Source organism: Osmerus mordax, chromosome 1 (genome assembly GCF_038355195.1).
Source record: "Osmerus mordax isolate fOsmMor3 chromosome 1, fOsmMor3.pri, whole genome shotgun sequence".
In the NCBI taxonomy this organism is placed as follows: domain Eukaryota; kingdom Metazoa; phylum Chordata; class Actinopteri; order Osmeriformes; family Osmeridae; genus Osmerus; species Osmerus mordax.
The window spans coordinates 26,005,481-26,021,474 of NC_090050.1; the positions used below are offsets into that span (position 1 = coordinate 26,005,481).

The following is a 15,994-nucleotide window of genomic DNA, read 5'->3' on the forward strand; positions in this document are numbered from 1 at the left end:
GGAGGGCGGAGGGGAGGGGGAAGGGAAGAGGGGGAGATCTGCTGCAACAGTGATTTCACTTCCAACCCGTTTTACTGTCTTTTTGGACTTTCAGTCCAAGACTTTTAGTATGTTTTTAAAAAGCAACGGTATCCAGGGGATTATGTGATATTGTACCTTTTTTTTTTTACCTTAGTCTGCTTGTTTTTATTCCCTCTATCTCTGGGCTTGTGAAGGAAGCGTTGTAGTAAATGTGTCTGACCATGTGTTGTTTAAGTGAGGAGGCTTTGTGTCAGAGGAACTCCTCTGTCATGAAGCCTTGATCCCCACAACTTTTCCAGCGAGCCTGTGTCTAGCACAAGGGGCTAGTAACATGCCAGCTAACATGAGAGCCTGTGGCTAGCACAGGGGGCTAGCGACATGCTAGCAAACATGAGAGCCTGTGGCTAGCACAGGGGGCTAGCGACATGCTAGCTTAGCTAATATAAAGAGAGGCCTGAGGCATTCTGTGTTTTGTTTCTTTAAATTATATAGAATGGTCTTCAGTAATCCAGCGACATCTCACCTGTCTCCTTTTTAATGTCGCTCTCTCTCATATATATATATATTAAGTTTTTAGTTTTACCACACTTCATAGTCTATCTAATATTGTGACTAAATTATGTCTTTAGTTATTGTGAGGCGTCACGAAGGAGGATCAGGGATGTGGAGGAATAGTGTTGGGTGCAGTTAGAGGCAAGTGAAAGACAAGCAGAGGAGGAAGGTTTTACACTGTGATGGATTTTGTTTTTACTTTTTGAAGCAAAAAAAAAGTATTAGTTTTGTCACCATGGTAATAATGTAGACAATGTCGTAACATCGTCAAACAACACTGACAACTTTTAATGTTTGTTTCCTTTGTGTTGTGATTGCTGAATGTATTTATGGAGGTTGGAGGTGCATTATCATACCTCGCTGGCTGGGATAGATTTAAGAAACTGAAAAAGAATTTCAAGGCGTATTGAAAATTGGACTGTAGTGTCAGACTGAAACCTGGTTGTGGTGTGCTCTGGCTGTCTGGCAGGTAGGAGGACAGCAGCAGCCAGGGACTGTGGAAACACCATCACTTTTGGGGTTCAGTCAAACAGACTTGTGTTCTTAAAAAAAAATTGTTTTTCTATTCTTGTTCCGTCTTGTCTCACTATATGCACACATCAGTCAGGAGGGCTTAAACTGTGGATCCCCCTGTTTACAACCTGCTATCATTGTTTCCCAATAAAAGAACCAGAAGTCCATGTCATGACTGTTAGACTACTTATTTCAGACTGGTTTATACAGAGTTAAAAGATCCTCATGTAGAAGTCAGCATCGGTTTACCTCCTCCCAGACAGCTGAGAGATTCCTGAGGTACGTCTGGACCTGCAACAGAAACCACCGTCAGACTGGACATGTTTACCATTTACCAGGTTGAGACATTTTGGCCAAGGTGCCTAATTGTTTTATAAATGCGTCTGACAAGCTAAGTTTTGAGTGGGCGTATCCATTTAAAACAGGGTTGTAAGTGATGTATTAAGCGGGCAGTTTAATGGATTGGCCATTGAGCTATTTCATTCTTTGCTGTACAGTAGAATACTTCCTGTTGTCTGTTCTAGCTGCCGCCCCCCCCCCCCCCCCCCCCCCCCCCCCCCCCCTCCGACATGCACCTTCTCCAGCTGTGTGGCTGTGTCCTCAAGGGCCACAGTCTCTTTGCTATCTTTGGTTTTCTTGCTGGTGATTTGATACAGGTTTAAAATGGCCACTTTGATGGTTCCCAACAGCAGGGTGTCCTTGGCTGCGGTGTTCTGGATGTGAGCCCAACGGTTCTCCTAGAGCGAATGCATATCTCTCTCAGTCTCATGTTAACGCTAACACCACATCTCCTCCATAAGGCCGTTCAGAACAGACGTGTGTGTGGTGAGCTTGGTGTCTCGTGAACTTACCCACACAGCGGTGCGATGGCGGGCCTTGTCCAACTCCACCTGCAGGCTGGCCAACTGGTTGTTGAGTACCAGCAGCGCGCCGCTGGTCTGGTCCTGGACGTGCCGGAGCTGGGCGCGGATCCTCTGGGAGCAGCTCTCGTTCTGCTGCGTGCTGCTCAGAAGATCCTCCCTGGTCTGCAGCAGCGTGTCCATCCGGGATGTCGCCTGCCAGGCCTCCTGGAACTGCAGCGGACAGGCAGAGTTGTAGTCTGGTGTCAGTCCAGGACGGGAAGGAAAGTTATTGCCATGTGGGGAAACCCTACTGAAGTTTTTAGTGTTGAACTTTTAGGGTTCAACTCTTGCTTTAGACTAGTGTGCAGTTGATTCCTTGACTGGATGCTCAACACAGGCAGCTAGTATAGGTTTAAATAATGAGATAAGATAATTTAGTATAATAATAATTTAGATTGCTAGTTTGTGAAGTTTTATATATTTAAATTTCACTCAGTATATCTGTTTTTCTGACTACCAAAGGGACATTCTTTTGACACTCTTTACTGAAACCTGGTTTCTTGTGTTTTGCTCACCAAATGGCACAGATTGTGTTAGATGGTCTAAGGTAAAATCTCTGAGGAAAAACCCTGAACACTCCTCATCCAAACCTGCCCCCCCCCCCCCCCCCCCGGAGAGGAGACGGGATCCTTACCTGCTCACTGGCTCTGACCACTTGATCTAGATAGCGGGGGAATATTTTGTGCTTCTGTACCAAAGTCAACAGTTTTTCCTTCTTCAGTGTGAGTTCCTTCAGCTCTCTCCTCAGGAGGACCAGCTGTGCTGCAGCCTGAGCTGCCAGCGCCCTCTCCCTCACAGCCCTCCTCCCTGCCCGGCTCCACTTCAGCTGGCTCTCCTGGATCAGGCACAGAGGGCTGAGTTACTGGCTGGACATAGATGCAGGTTACTCATATTTGAAAAAACACTGTGCAGAAGTCTTTAGCACCCCAGATTTCTTCCCTTGAGTATTGTCTTATATCTATACCTTTTTTTTTTCCAAGTGCTTTTAGCAGGTATATCAAATAGATTGGTTTGGTGACCTCTTCAAGAGGTACTGGAAGTTTAAAGGCATGATAATTAGCTATGTTTCATGCCCTCTCATCCAATCTGTCTATCTGAACCTAAAATATGTCTTATCTCAGTTTGACTTGGTTGAAAACACATATCAGGCCCTGAAACTGACATTTGGCCCAGGGTGAAATCTTGACCTTTAGAAAACTGTCAAAGTTCCTCAGATCATCCTTTATGTCGGCCTCCCTCTTCTCCAGCTCCTCCTTTCTCACTCGCTGGGCCGACAGCTTCTGGTCAAACTTCTGTCACACACACACACACACACACACAGGTCAGAGGTCAGAGAGGGGTGTTGGAGCACTGAGGAATGCCTGAGTGTCAGTTCTGTCTACAGGCCTCTAAGGTCTGTGATGGCTGTCACCTGTCTACAGGCCTCTAAGGTATTCTGTGTTTCCATCTCTTCTCTCCTCTTCTGAATGAGGCGCATGGTGGGGGCTAGAACGATGTCTGTGGACGGATAAGCTGTCCTGTGTAAACCAAAACAAACGCACATTAATTCATCTAATTTTGTAATTTCCTATTACAACTTTTGTTGCCGACATTCTCTTGTGAGAAGGTCGATGTATGCATTCTTTGTACTTACAACAGATGTTTCTGCAGGTTGTCTCCAAAGTCAGTTGTCAAGTAGTCTGAGAGACACTTTGCTCCAGTCCTGTCGTCCATGTTCAGGCGGTGACCAGCGGTTCAGCTCTAGTATCAGGTAGCGACAGACTTCTTACGCAATGTACCTAACAATGGTCCTTAGCAACCACCTAGTGGACTGCCGCATTTCATGGAAATGTTAATTTGATTAGATTCTAGATTTGGTCATGTCAGTTAATATTCTCAGACCATGAAAAGGCCACAGTTAGTGCATATTTAAACACCATAATTTCTTTGTTATTACTATTATCAACCCAGGTCGTTATCGCCTTTTTTCACCATACGTCATCGATAGACAAATCAGCTAATCTAGCTAGAGATAATCCACTAGGTGGCGCAAAATGGCCAGTCAATAACTGCCTGCGTCATCACCTGCTGCCTCGTCCTTCTGTCAGTGTTAACTGCTTGTGGGGAACAAAAATGAATCCTGATAGCTATTTATCTGAACTTGCAAAAACACGCAAGTGTTTATTAATACAGAGCCCCCAAGAAGCGTGGAGGAAAACCCACAATCAATAAGTCTGAGTTTGTTCAGCTTGTATAGTAGACAGCTCGCTAAGAGAGCATTGCAGGATAGCCTAGTTCCTCGATAGCTTTTAACCAGACCCGCTAGCAACGTCGCATACTAGCGATTAGCTATCAGCAAATAGCAGTCAATGACCAGGTAACGTTATTAGTGCTTTGAACATCCATCTCGCGTTGTGTGACATTGTCAGGTACTGTATTGTGATTTATGTTGTCTGTAGAAGCTGTGAGATGCGTGCTACTAGTTGCTAGCTAATGTTCTGCCTTGCTAATACAATTACTGTACACAAGCGTTTATTTTAGCCCACTTACTCCACGACAACAGACAGATTTTCTGGGAGATACAGTTGAACGTAACACAGTGTTACTGCACGCTGTCTGGCTAGTTAACGCTACTAATCATATTAAATGCAAAGCATCAGCTCCAATGCAGCTCCTGTGCAGACTTTTTGTGGCATGGCTATCATAATTACTTCTGAATGAATGTGTAGGCGTTTAGAGAATAACTAACCGTCTCCCTACCTCCGTCTCAGCACCATGAACCTGCTACGCCTCGTGTGTCGCCACAAGACGGCCCTCGCCATCGGAGGTCTGTGCATGTTTGCCGTGGTCCTCCTCTTCCTTGCCAAGTGCACCTCAGAGACCCTAAAACGGGGGCAGGCGGACTCCCCCGGGCTGGCCCCCCATGCCCACAGTGCCCTGCAACCGCGCCCGGACAACCCCGACCCTCCCTCGCGCCCCAAAGATCTGTCTGCCTTCCTGGTGGTTCTCATCACCACCGGGCCCAAGTACACAGAGCGCAGGAGCATTATCCGCAGCACCTGGCTGTCCAGACACGACTCGGAGGTTCTGGCCATGTTTGTGGTGGGAACTGAGGGCCTGTCTGCAGAAGAGCTGCAGAACCTGAACACGGAGCAGGGCCGACACAAGGACCTGCTGCTGCTGCCGGAGCTGAGAGACTCGTACGAGAACCTCACCCTCAAGCTGCTGCACATGTACTCCTGGCTGGACCACCACGTGGACTTCAGGTTCGTCCTGAAGGCGGACGACGACACCTTCGCCCGCCTGGATCTGCTGAAGGAGGAGCTGAAGGGCCGGGAGCCCAGCAGGCTGTACTGGGGCTTCTTCTCCGGTCGCGGCCGCGTCAAGACGGCGGGAAAGTGGCGTGAGAGCGCCTGGGAGCTGTGTGACTTCTACCTGCCGTACGCACTGGGCGGAGGCTACCTGCTGTCGGCCGACCTGGTCCACTACGTCCGCATCAACGCCGCCTACCTGAAGATCTGGCAGAGCGAGGACGTGTCTCTGGGGGTATGGCTCGCGCCCGTGGATGTGCGGCGGACCCACGACCCTCGTTTTGACACAGAGTACAAGTCCCGCGGCTGCAGCAACAAGTACCTGGTGACTCACAAGCAGAGTCTGGAGGACATGCTGGAGAAGCATCAGACCCTGCAGAGGGACGGCCGTCTCTGCAGGGAGGAGGTCAAGCTCAGGCTCTCCTATGTGTACGACTGGGGCGTGCCCCCCTCGCAGTGCTGCCAGAGGAAGGACGGGATCCCCTGAGCCTCACCCACCCTTCACCTTGGTAGGTCTGTGACCCGGGCCCTACGTGCAGCCTGACCTCTAACCCTCACCCTGTCCCCTACATGTCCTGTGGTGAAGGCGTCCTGTAATCTCTTCCTCCATCAGAGTTTGGGTTCAGAGTACGGCCTGAGTGTCCTCCAGTGTGTTGCCTAGCGTGTAGGACTGGACTTGGGCCTGGTCATGCGTTTTCTCCAGACTGTGAAGTGAGAAGTGTTCTCTTCTGGTGTTCAACTCACAACCTCGTGTTCCTTTTTGACATCCACCTTTGACCATCATTTTCAGTTGGCGTCTATAGATTCCAGGTTTGAAGAAATGAGCAACCAAATCAGATTTTTTAAATGTTTGTAAACGTGTCTATTTATTTATTATTTATTTTGGACCTTTGACTACAACATACTGGCACTGGAATGAAAGAGTTACATCCCGTACTAAGAACCTACCTGTATCCATCCTGCATACTCACAGGAACCTACTGAACAGGCTGGTGAGTGATGAGGGACAGCTGCAGGTCTGGGTGTTGTGTAGCTGAACTGAATGTATTTATGTTCAGGCCTAATATTGGCAGGATTCCAGAGTGTTTTACAGTCTTTGTCTTGACATTTACAAACATGCGGTTAGTGTGTTGGGTTAACGTAGTACCAGAGTCCTGAGATCTGGCAGTATGTGATTTGGTGCGCCCAGACGTGCCTGCCAGGGTGTTTACAGAGTTTTTACAACTTGTGTATGGGTTGGATGTGTGCACAAGTCCTATTTACCCCTCCTGTGTCACTAAGGTTGTTTTATAACAAGGAACTCAGTGTACCAACTGGCACTTGGACACTTTTCAAAAAGCCATTTCATAAAAGTAAATCACAGAATATTTCACGTTAAGCTTGTAAGTATTTTCCCTGCAATATCTATATCCTAAAACAACATTTGTAGTATGCTGGCAAGATTTCAGCTGATAAACAAAAAAAATCCATTCCATTTCAGTTGTTTTGAAAGAGCTGTATTTAGTGATGGCTAGGGTAACCATCAGGGTTGCACACTGTCAGCCCTGTCAACCCTACTGAATGTTTTATTAAACTGTTTTCAAAAAGTGTAAATGTTTTATCTCATTCAGGCAAGATAAACACACACACACACACATAAAAACGAGTAAACCTTCGTCCACAAGGAAGAAGTTGAAATTATTTGTGCAAAGGATGGGAGTCATCATTACATGTCCCCACATACCTGTCCTGATGCAGCTAGCAACATACACATACCTGTCATGATGCAGCTAGCAACATACACATACCTGTCATGATGCAGCTAGCAACATACACATACCTGTCCTGATGCAGCTAGCAACATACACATACCTGTCCTGATGCAGCTAGCAACATACACATACCTGTCCTGATGCAGCTAGCAACATACACATACCTGTCCTGATGCAGCTAGCAACATACACATACCTGTCCTGATGCAGCTAGCAACATACACATACCTGTATTGATGCAGCTAGCAACATACACATACCTGTCCTGATGCAGCTAGCAACATACACATACCTGTCCTGATGCAGCTAGCAACATACACATACCTGTCCTGATGCAGCTAGGAACATACACATACCTGTATTGATGCAGCTGGCGATGGAAGACGATGTCTTGATGCAACTAGCCGAAGACTATGCGTTAAATCATGTACTCCATTTTTCATATGTAACTTCTTACTATAAAAAAAGCCTTAAGCAACAAATTCTAAGCAAACTAAATAGGTAGATATTTAGATAAAAGTATATGTTTCTGTGTGCTAAAACTGTCATAACTTGCTCTTGCTAACTATAGCTTGGAAGAGACCCCTGAAACTATTTGGATTGTGTCAAGCTTATCCCAGTTGCGTGACAACTGCAATAATTGTGGAATTGCGGTTTAAAAATTGAGATTTTAATAAGGATGTGATTCATTGTGCAACCTTACTGTAAACCCATGATGTGACCAGAAGATGGTACTGTTTGATTTCAAATAAGACATTTTAACTCTGAGGGAAATGTGGGAAAATGTCTTATTGTAGTAACAGCCAGCTGTCCCTGAGTTTCTTTAGTGATTGTCATGACAATCACACTAAAGACGTCCATAACATTTAGTTATTTACATGACGTTGCATGTGTCAGAATCAGAATGGGATTTATTCGCCATTAAAGTTTGCAGACAAGGAATTTGCTTTGGCAGAAAAGTGCATACAATAAACATATAGGAACCTCAAATTCAAAAATGTGGACTATCTATACTAACGGTACATAAACTAGCAGTACTAAGTGGAATTAGAATTAAATATAATATACAATAAAATATAAGTTGCCGTAATTGTAAAATATAAATTGCCGTAACTCTTCAAAACAAGATAGGTATTTAGCCACTAAATTAGTCAATGTGAAACTGATTCCCCCACAGGATGGGTTACTTTGCTAGCCTGGCTCTGCCCTCCTACGTACTTCCGCTCAATTTAGATTTAGATTTTTGCCTTGAGTCGGTTTTCTCAACAAAAAATAAATTGTAGGGCCAATCAGCGAACAGAGGGAGTGGCTGAGAACGATGACGTTGATGTCGTGTGCTAGTTTGAGTTGTAGTTCAGTAATGGCAGCGTAGAAAGAGGCGAGCGAAGCCATTCATTCGGTCCGTTGTGGCAACGCTGCCGAATATCCAAAAGTTAAAGCCGGAGCAAGAACAATCTTTGCTAAGTTTTGTTGGTGGCCATGATGTTGTGGCCCTCCTCTCCACGGGGTTCGGGGAAAGTTTGATTTTACAGCTACGGCAGCTAGCTCCGTTACAGTAGTGGTGAAGGAGTTGGCTAAGGCGACGCTAGCGATTGGTTATGGCAGATCAGAGTGGCGCTGGGCAGATCCAATAGTTTTAAACTTCAACAGAGTACCTGCCTTCAAGGAAGTTAACGCTTGTCAATGGAGCGATGCCAGACCCTCTGTACAAATGAAATGTACAAGGGTCTGGTTAGGACTAGGTTATTACTTTGCTAGGTCTCAAAGCAATTGCGTGTGACAGACATACATAACATTGCAGAACATTCATTTAGATTGATAATCCCGGAAAAAATAAACGCAGTATCCCAATCAACGCTTGTAAAATCAAAGCAGTTAAACTGAAAACACAAACCAACCTCTTCTGAGCTTGCCAAATAGCCCCTGCAGCACGCACACAGAAGTCCAGGTGTCGGACTCGGCACACAAGTCAGAATTGAGGTAGGCTAAGAAAACATTACAAAACTAAAGAAAGTTTCTAAATGATAGGCCTACCGATCATCTTATTTTGACTAAAACATAAAAACAATATTACATGAAGAAGCTCAGTATTTGTGCTCAAATTAATGCAAACAAGTTTTGTGCGCTCGCATTACCTATTGATGTCCCTGCCAAAGCTGATATCAAACTTGCGTCCCTGAACTGTTGTATAGTGGGTTAAGCAAGGGGAGGTTCTATAGCCTAGTAGTAGTAGTGTGCGCAGCAAGCTTGGAAGAAAAAAAAGGGATATGAATAGGGGCCTGTGCCCCGGTAGAGCCTTATGTCTACAACGCCCCTGGTATAATGTGCTTGTTTGGACATAGCCACCGCAAGGCTTAAGAAGAAATGTAAACATCCAGTGGGGGATCTAGAAATGTTACATGGGATGGCAAAGGGGTGGCAGGGTGACATGGGTAAACGGTACGTGGGAATCCCTATATGTGAATGGCTTTAACAAAACAAACACAAAAATACTTTTAAACTACGGTAGTTATTGTTTGTTTAAACTTCACCTGGGGAAACTGACTTCACCTTCAGAGGCTCGGGGGCAGCTCAGTTGCTCCAGTCTTTGCCGGGATGCAGTGCCACCGCACCACAGACTCGCTGTGTGCGAGCCAGACTGTGTGGACGCTGCTCTGCATGTCTGATGCAGGGACGTAGCTATTTGAGGGGCAGGGGGCTAAGAATACATTTAAAATAAAATAAATGATTGTTCACTTTCGGTAAATGTATTGTTCAGTTCAATGTTTTGAGAAGCTTGTGGACATAGTGGCGACTTGTTTTTACAAGTACAGTTTTTGAATCACAAAAGTTAGGGGGGCAGCTGGGGGGCAAGGCTCTAGAGTGGAGGGGCTGCTGCCCCCCCTTGCCCCCCTGTAGATCCGCCCATGTAAACATCTAACTCGGTCCCTCCTTGTTGGGAAGTTTGGATATGTGTTGGATATTTGTTGGGAGGAAATTGAAATGACAGGCAGGACAATAAATGCAACAAGGTGACAGGAAAGGATTGAAATAAAACCCAGCAGCACAGCTTTGCTTTATTTAGAGGACAAATCTTTCTGGAAACCTCCTGTCCTCTCACCTTCCACAACCAAAAGCAATCTTGAACATGCAATATCACTAAAACGAACCCAGTCACTATCACAAATAAGTCAAAGTCAAATGTATAGTATATGTCACATAGAAATGCCCTACTGTGTATGTCCTCGATTAACAGTGCAGTTCATGACAAAGTAAAAGTCTGATAAAAGCCGACCATGGCATGTGTTGTGAGTGCATGATCTATTTTGATGGTGTTGGTATGGTGTTGGTATCAATGCTGGCGTGCAGAGAAGCTTCAAACTTGACATTAAGACAAGCATAGTTCCACAGGTCAGGAGCTGCCACATGCAGGTCAAAGGTGATTTTCCAGCGCTGGTATACGTCAGGTAACACTTCAATAGAAACAAAAATAATCAAGTCTGTGTTTGCTTTGACAGACGATGGAGGCAACACATCAGATGTTTAGCAAAAACTTTTAGGAATGTTCTTGGTTTTAAAGTTCAGTAGAAATATAGTTGGTTACATTCAATAAATAATAAATCTTACAAATATTCCAATAAGATAATGAAAGGTAGATATTTTTGTCCACTGCTAATTATCTAAATATCAAATATGTAAAAGTACTTTGTTATTTTGTTTTTTTACTTTATCATCTATATATCTACGGGGTTCTGTAGTGTAGGAACACAAATGTACCTCACCAAGGAAGACCTTTGTGTCATCATGTCTGTCTTTCCCTCTGGGTGATTCATCACTATCACCTTTGCCCCCATCATCCTCATTATTGCCACAAAAGTATAAATCAACAATGTTTATAAAAGTAGTCATTCATTTTTATTCATTTTAATTTAAGGCAATCTAATACAAAGCATTTCACAACCCACCGTATGACAACAATCATGTACAATAAAAACTTGTAAAAAAAAAAAAAGATAACTAAAGGGAAGCATGCAGATGGCCTGATGCAGATGGCTGTAGGGTTAGTGTGACTGATGCAGCTGGGGAGGAGAAGAACTGGTCCAAAAAGCATGTAGATCGTGTCATTGCCATATCATGTTAGTCACCCTCTCACAGAAGAATGGGTGATTATTTAGTCACCTTCTCACAGATGAATGGGTGAATATTTAGTCATCCTCTCACAGATGAATGGGTGAAAATGTAGTCATCCTCTCAGATGAATGGGTGAATATTTAGTCACCCTCTCACCCTTGTTCCAACCCTTCCATGTGGACGGTGGAGTGCAAAGCCAGGATCAATGCATGATCTTCAGCCGAGGGGCAGAGATGGAACCTGGACAATGACATCACCTTATGGTGCCTTTGTCTGGAGATCCCTATGTTGAGTATTACTCAATATTAATTATATTGTCAATACTATTATTAAGTATTACTCCATAATAATAAATAATGCTTATCTCAGAAAGACCCTTATGAGAAGCTGGACAAAAGAGAGTGAAAGTCTTATATATTTGCATTGCCCCACATAACATTTTGAAAGGCAGTGTGTTAGGGGGTGTAACATTAACAATAATGTATTAATTTAGCAGACACTTTTATCAAAACTAACTTACATGGGGAATTGAATCTTCTCTATCTTGATCTGTAGTCAAATATTCTATCAGAAAACTCATCCCCAGTTATAAGATTCATTGAGAAAGAGTAATGCAATGTCTGATGTGTGATGTTTGATTTTGTAAACTTGATTTGATGGGCGCGGCCTGGGATGAATGAACCAAGCGTTGGTGAGTAGACAGTGACAGTTGACGAAGATCATGGGCAAGCCCAAACTGAATCTGCTGATTTGTAAAAAAAAATCTGCGGTTATTCAAGAATGAAAATTTGTGGAATTCTGCAGATGAAGTTGATATAGCTTTAAAGAGATTCAACCTTTTGGATCATTTTATTGCAAGATTCCTCTATCCTCATAAAGATTGCCTGAAAACTCCCTGGCCCTGTCTCTTGCTGTAATTTAGTTTGATACGTGTTTCCGTCTCAATTCTTCAGGGCTGAATCTTGGATTTTCGGCTAACGTTTTAATCTTGGCTACAGCTAGTCTAATGTGAACGTTACTGTATCCGTTTCAGGGTTGACTTCCTTCGCTTGCTATCACATAGATCTACCTACACTAATGGCAATGGGTTCTGTCTACAGGCCAAATATGTCTAAAGGCTACAATGAGTTGACTAGCTTATTAAAAAAATTGCCTCAGGCCAATGCGTTCGATTTGACATTCCGCATGTTTTCGTCGGAATTCCGCGCTCGCAAATTTCGTTTGGGCTTGGTCATGGATATAGAATCGTGCTGAGACCGTTGCGGGTCTTGTTAAACGTCTTTTATAAAAAACTTTTTTAAAGTAAGAGGGAATGCAAAATTATTAGACCTTCATTTCATATTTTTTCACCTGCCCATTAGGGTCCCAGAATGTGACGTTACATTGTGAAAATAAACATCCTTATTAATGCAACATGCTAGTTGGCTACAGCTTGAGTTTTGTGATATCTCCTTTTCCTTTTTGGAGAGATGGGAAAGCAAACAGTCCCGTTCTTGCTGCCATATTTGGCACTAACATGCACATAATCCAGATGGAATCGTCTCTATGTTCCAGGTGTTGGCAGAGTACGAACACTCTTTATTATTCATGATTTTTCACGAACACAACCCTACATCCCCACGTCACCATGTCAGAGACAGTTTAAACTGTGACGTGGGCAGGTGATGTGGAATAATCGGCAGGATAAATGGCTTATCGTTACACATTCCAGAAAAAAAGATATTGTAGTATAGTAATACGATCATCTCCAAAAATAAAACATTTACCATTGAAGCATGTCTCTTAACGGAAAGGGATAAAGTGCTTCCCTTAAAGTTGTCTGTGAGAAATATGTAAATTACTCATAAACACACTCCAGATCTCCAGGTCTACACAACTCTTAATGAGAAAATCTATCAGTAGGTTTCACTGTACAGATCATCTCTTATTACGTAACACCCATATACACAAAATCCTACCAAAGAAATGATCAGTTTACAACAATTTCGCCCCTATAATCTCACTTGCTCATTGAAAATGTCTTATTCATGGGGTGTGATTTGTTGACATGGGCAGAGTACCATTTTCCATTGTACTTGAGGAACCAGAGAGCAGGGTTAGAGTTAGGCATCAGACAGCACTGTCATGGAAGAGGTACTTGAGGAACCAGAGAGCAGGGTTAGAGTTAGGTATCAGACAGCACTGTCATGGAAGAGGTACTTGAGGAACCAGAGAGCAGGGTTAGAGTTAGGTATCAGAGAGCACTGTCATGGAAGAGATCCGTCTTTTTGCTACATCGTGGTTTCCTCTTATCTTAATATGATTTTGTTCAACTGAAGAACTATTATTGTCTTCTAAGGTAGCAGTACAGCAATCAACTGGTGGATAAAAGACAATTAAAATGATCCTTTCAGATATACTGAAAATGAAGTAGTTGTGTTTAGTGTTCTAAACAGTCTTATTGAGTGGCTGAGTGTCAAAACACAACTGCATAGAAAGGAGACTGGAAGGGAGAACCACATAGTCAATCACATAACCGTGATTTAGGGTTTATAAGTGTAAATTGCTTTTAATTTAGTATCCAATTCGTAACATTAACAGCAATCAGAGTATTGACCAACGTGTGTCCAATGCATTTCCCTTGTTGCTCCATGCGTCGTGTTTGTGTGGCACGAAATTGGCTTGATCAATAAACGTCACTCAGTGGCCAAAGTGGAGATTTAAATAAAAAATAGCAAATGTTGGTTCTAGCAAGAACACATTTGTCACATAATTAATTGTTAAAAACACTAATTTTTAAACAGTTGGGATGAGGAACCATAGTTAGACCAAAGGGGACAATTGGAAGGACAAGTCAGTGTAAATATTAAACAATAAGATTTGATGTAAAGTGATCTGTTACTTGTGCTTTTAGACACATCTTGTGAAAAGTGCAAAATTGTTGAAATATTACTGAGCTCTGTAGTAGAAATCTCTCAGGGAGGTTCATATAGAAACATGTTTTGTACATATCTATTATATAAACATGCAACTTTTGATATTTTTAAAGGATAAATACGATGCCTTAACTTCATCTGAATGACCAACATGCTTCTATAAACCCACACGTCAAGAGGTGGATCCCTGTCAACACCACATGAGACCCCCCACCAAAATACCTCAACACCAGACATCCTAACCCACTGCAAAACTTTAAACTGAATCTGACTAAAATTATTTGAACCTCAAACCTAAAACAAATATATTTATTGAGAGGTGTCTAAAAATGTCACCTTAAACAGGCTATGAGAAGCCACACCAAGGTCAGCCAAGGTCAAAGTTTGGATGAGGGCGCACTTGTCCTAATACATTTAACAATAACAATAAACAGGCACAAGTCTCAACCACATGACCTCAAAGTGACCTGCTCTCACACCAGACATGAAACAGTCACAGTCTTAATTTGATAAAAAGATGTTTAGTTCACTAGTTCACTGTTCATTCAAAACCTGATACAGCATTTTCCTCTCTCCCTCACAGTCTCTGTCACTCCTTCGAAAATAAACGAAACAGATAAAACCATGACAAAGAGAAACCACCTCTTGAGGAGTCACTGGCAGGTACTAACACAAACATTTCCTCCCACTTGTATGTCACTTCTCTTTGTTATCTATTCATGGGAAGTTTCCCAGTGGGCTGCCGAAGTTGGCCAAAATCTAATCTCCCATCAGTGCTCGGTTAAAGTGGGGCTCAGATCTGTGTGTGGTGGGTGTGTCCTGGGGGCATGTAGGGGGGCGGGGCAGGGTTGGGCTTGATCCCTCTGCTCTTCATATAGGAGATGAACTGGTCTGGGATCTCTGCTAGCACATCTTTGGCCAGACGAGCCATGCTCAACACATGGTTGCCTGTCCGGTCCATGTAGTCTCGGAACGGGACAAACTACAAGGGAGGAAACAAGCCAGCGTGGAGGAGAGGGAGAGAAATATAGAAAGAGGCAGAGAAAGAGTTGAGTACAAAGATTAGGAATTCTCACCACAAAAAGACAGGTCTATGACTAGACAGGTTAACCTTTTTAACGTTGAACCTTTTAACAGCAAAACTCCATATGCTGTGCATATGGAATAAGTGTGAATTTAAATGAGAGAGTTGTTTTGTAGTCTGTACACTATAAATCGATAGAGTTTGCAGGCAATGATGTGGGTCACCTGAACTATGTCTCGCTCTGCCAGCTTTCCTCTGGAGGAAATCCTGATGTCATCTCCATCTAGCTCTACCATGGCTGCAGACGGCACAGCAGACAGACACATGTACGTATTAGCGTTCATGAGGGCACAGACACAGTACTTGTTTTCTCTAAACTTTTTCATCTCCAAATGGGAACCAAATGACTCATTCCTCAGGTTATGCAGTTCAATCAATATTAATTCTCCTATAATAATACTGTATGTAAAAAATCCTCCCTCCTAACATTTGCAATCAGATGACTAAAAATAATCCAGTTACTAATCCATCCAGGGTACTGTGAACCCAGCATTAGCCCAAACCATCATAAACAAACTGCACACATCCACTTACTCAGCTCCCCTCTGTTGAACCAAATAGTAATTTCCTCCAAGACATTTACTTTGACTAATTGCTGTAAAGGAGAGTGGTTGCACTACCTGGCTGTGAACTGTTCCAAGTTGTGTGAGTGTATGAATACATTGGCCCTGTATCAGTAATTTAATTGTCTGAGTTCATGTTGATGATGAGAATGTGGGTAGCCAGCCCACTGTAGGGTAATTCTGCACTCCAACTATCAATTTTCAGGCATTGAAAATGTGAAAGCTTTCTATTAGGGGTCCCAGGTTAGCACCTAACTTACCTCACTCATTATGAGTATCAACATTGGTGGATA

The 15,994-nt window shown here is 43.4% G+C and overlaps 3 protein-coding genes across 9 annotated transcripts in view; 1 reads left to right on the top strand and 2 right to left on the bottom strand.

The window, feature by feature from the left end:
• Positions 1 to 761: 761 nt before the first annotated feature.
• Positions 762 to 3,643, bottom strand: LOC136950510 (coiled-coil domain-containing protein 42 like-2-like). Its single transcript, XM_067244895.1, has 7 exons — positions 3,622 to 3,643; positions 3,400 to 3,505; positions 3,176 to 3,280; positions 2,623 to 2,823; positions 1,938 to 2,159; positions 1,662 to 1,823; positions 762 to 1,377 (listed from the first exon to the last, which is right to left on the bottom strand). The coding sequence occupies exons 2-7, from the start codon at positions 3,463 to 3,465 to the stop codon at positions 1,321 to 1,323; spliced, it is 813 nt and encodes a 270-aa protein (XP_067100996.1). The 5' UTR covers positions 3,466 to 3,505; positions 3,622 to 3,643; the 3' UTR covers positions 762 to 1,320.
• Positions 3,644 to 3,698: 55 nt separating this feature from the next.
• On the top strand, positions 3,699 to 6,862 carry b3galt6 (UDP-Gal:betaGal beta 1,3-galactosyltransferase polypeptide 6). Of its 3 annotated transcripts, none has more exons than XM_067244883.1 (2): positions 3,699 to 3,738; positions 4,739 to 6,862. In XM_067244883.1, the coding sequence occupies exon 2, from the start codon at positions 4,743 to 4,745 to the stop codon at positions 5,763 to 5,765; it is 1,023 nt and encodes a 340-aa protein (XP_067100984.1). In that variant the 5' UTR covers positions 3,699 to 3,738; positions 4,739 to 4,742; the 3' UTR covers positions 5,766 to 6,862. The 3 variants fall into 3 exon arrangements, with proteins under 3 accessions (XP_067100984.1, XP_067100966.1, XP_067100976.1); XM_067244865.1 differs by lacking the exon at positions 3,699 to 3,738 and adding an exon at positions 4,098 to 4,344; XM_067244875.1 differs by lacking the exon at positions 3,699 to 3,738 and adding an exon at positions 4,371 to 4,396.
• Positions 6,863 to 14,726: 7,864 nt separating this feature from the next.
• cpne5b (copine Vb) overlaps positions 14,727 to 15,994 on the bottom strand; it is a 97,106-nt gene continuing 95,838 nt past the window's right edge. For all 5 annotated transcript variants that reach the window (XM_067234197.1, XM_067235015.1, XM_067232687.1 and 2 more), the window contains 2 exons: positions 15,303 to 15,376; positions 14,727 to 15,036 (listed from right to left, as the gene is read on the bottom strand). In XM_067234197.1, the coding sequence (XP_067090298.1) occupies positions 14,848 to 15,036; positions 15,303 to 15,376 (263 nt within the window). In that variant the 3' untranslated portion in view covers positions 14,727 to 14,847. The remainder of the gene's footprint in view (positions 15,037 to 15,302; positions 15,377 to 15,994) is intronic.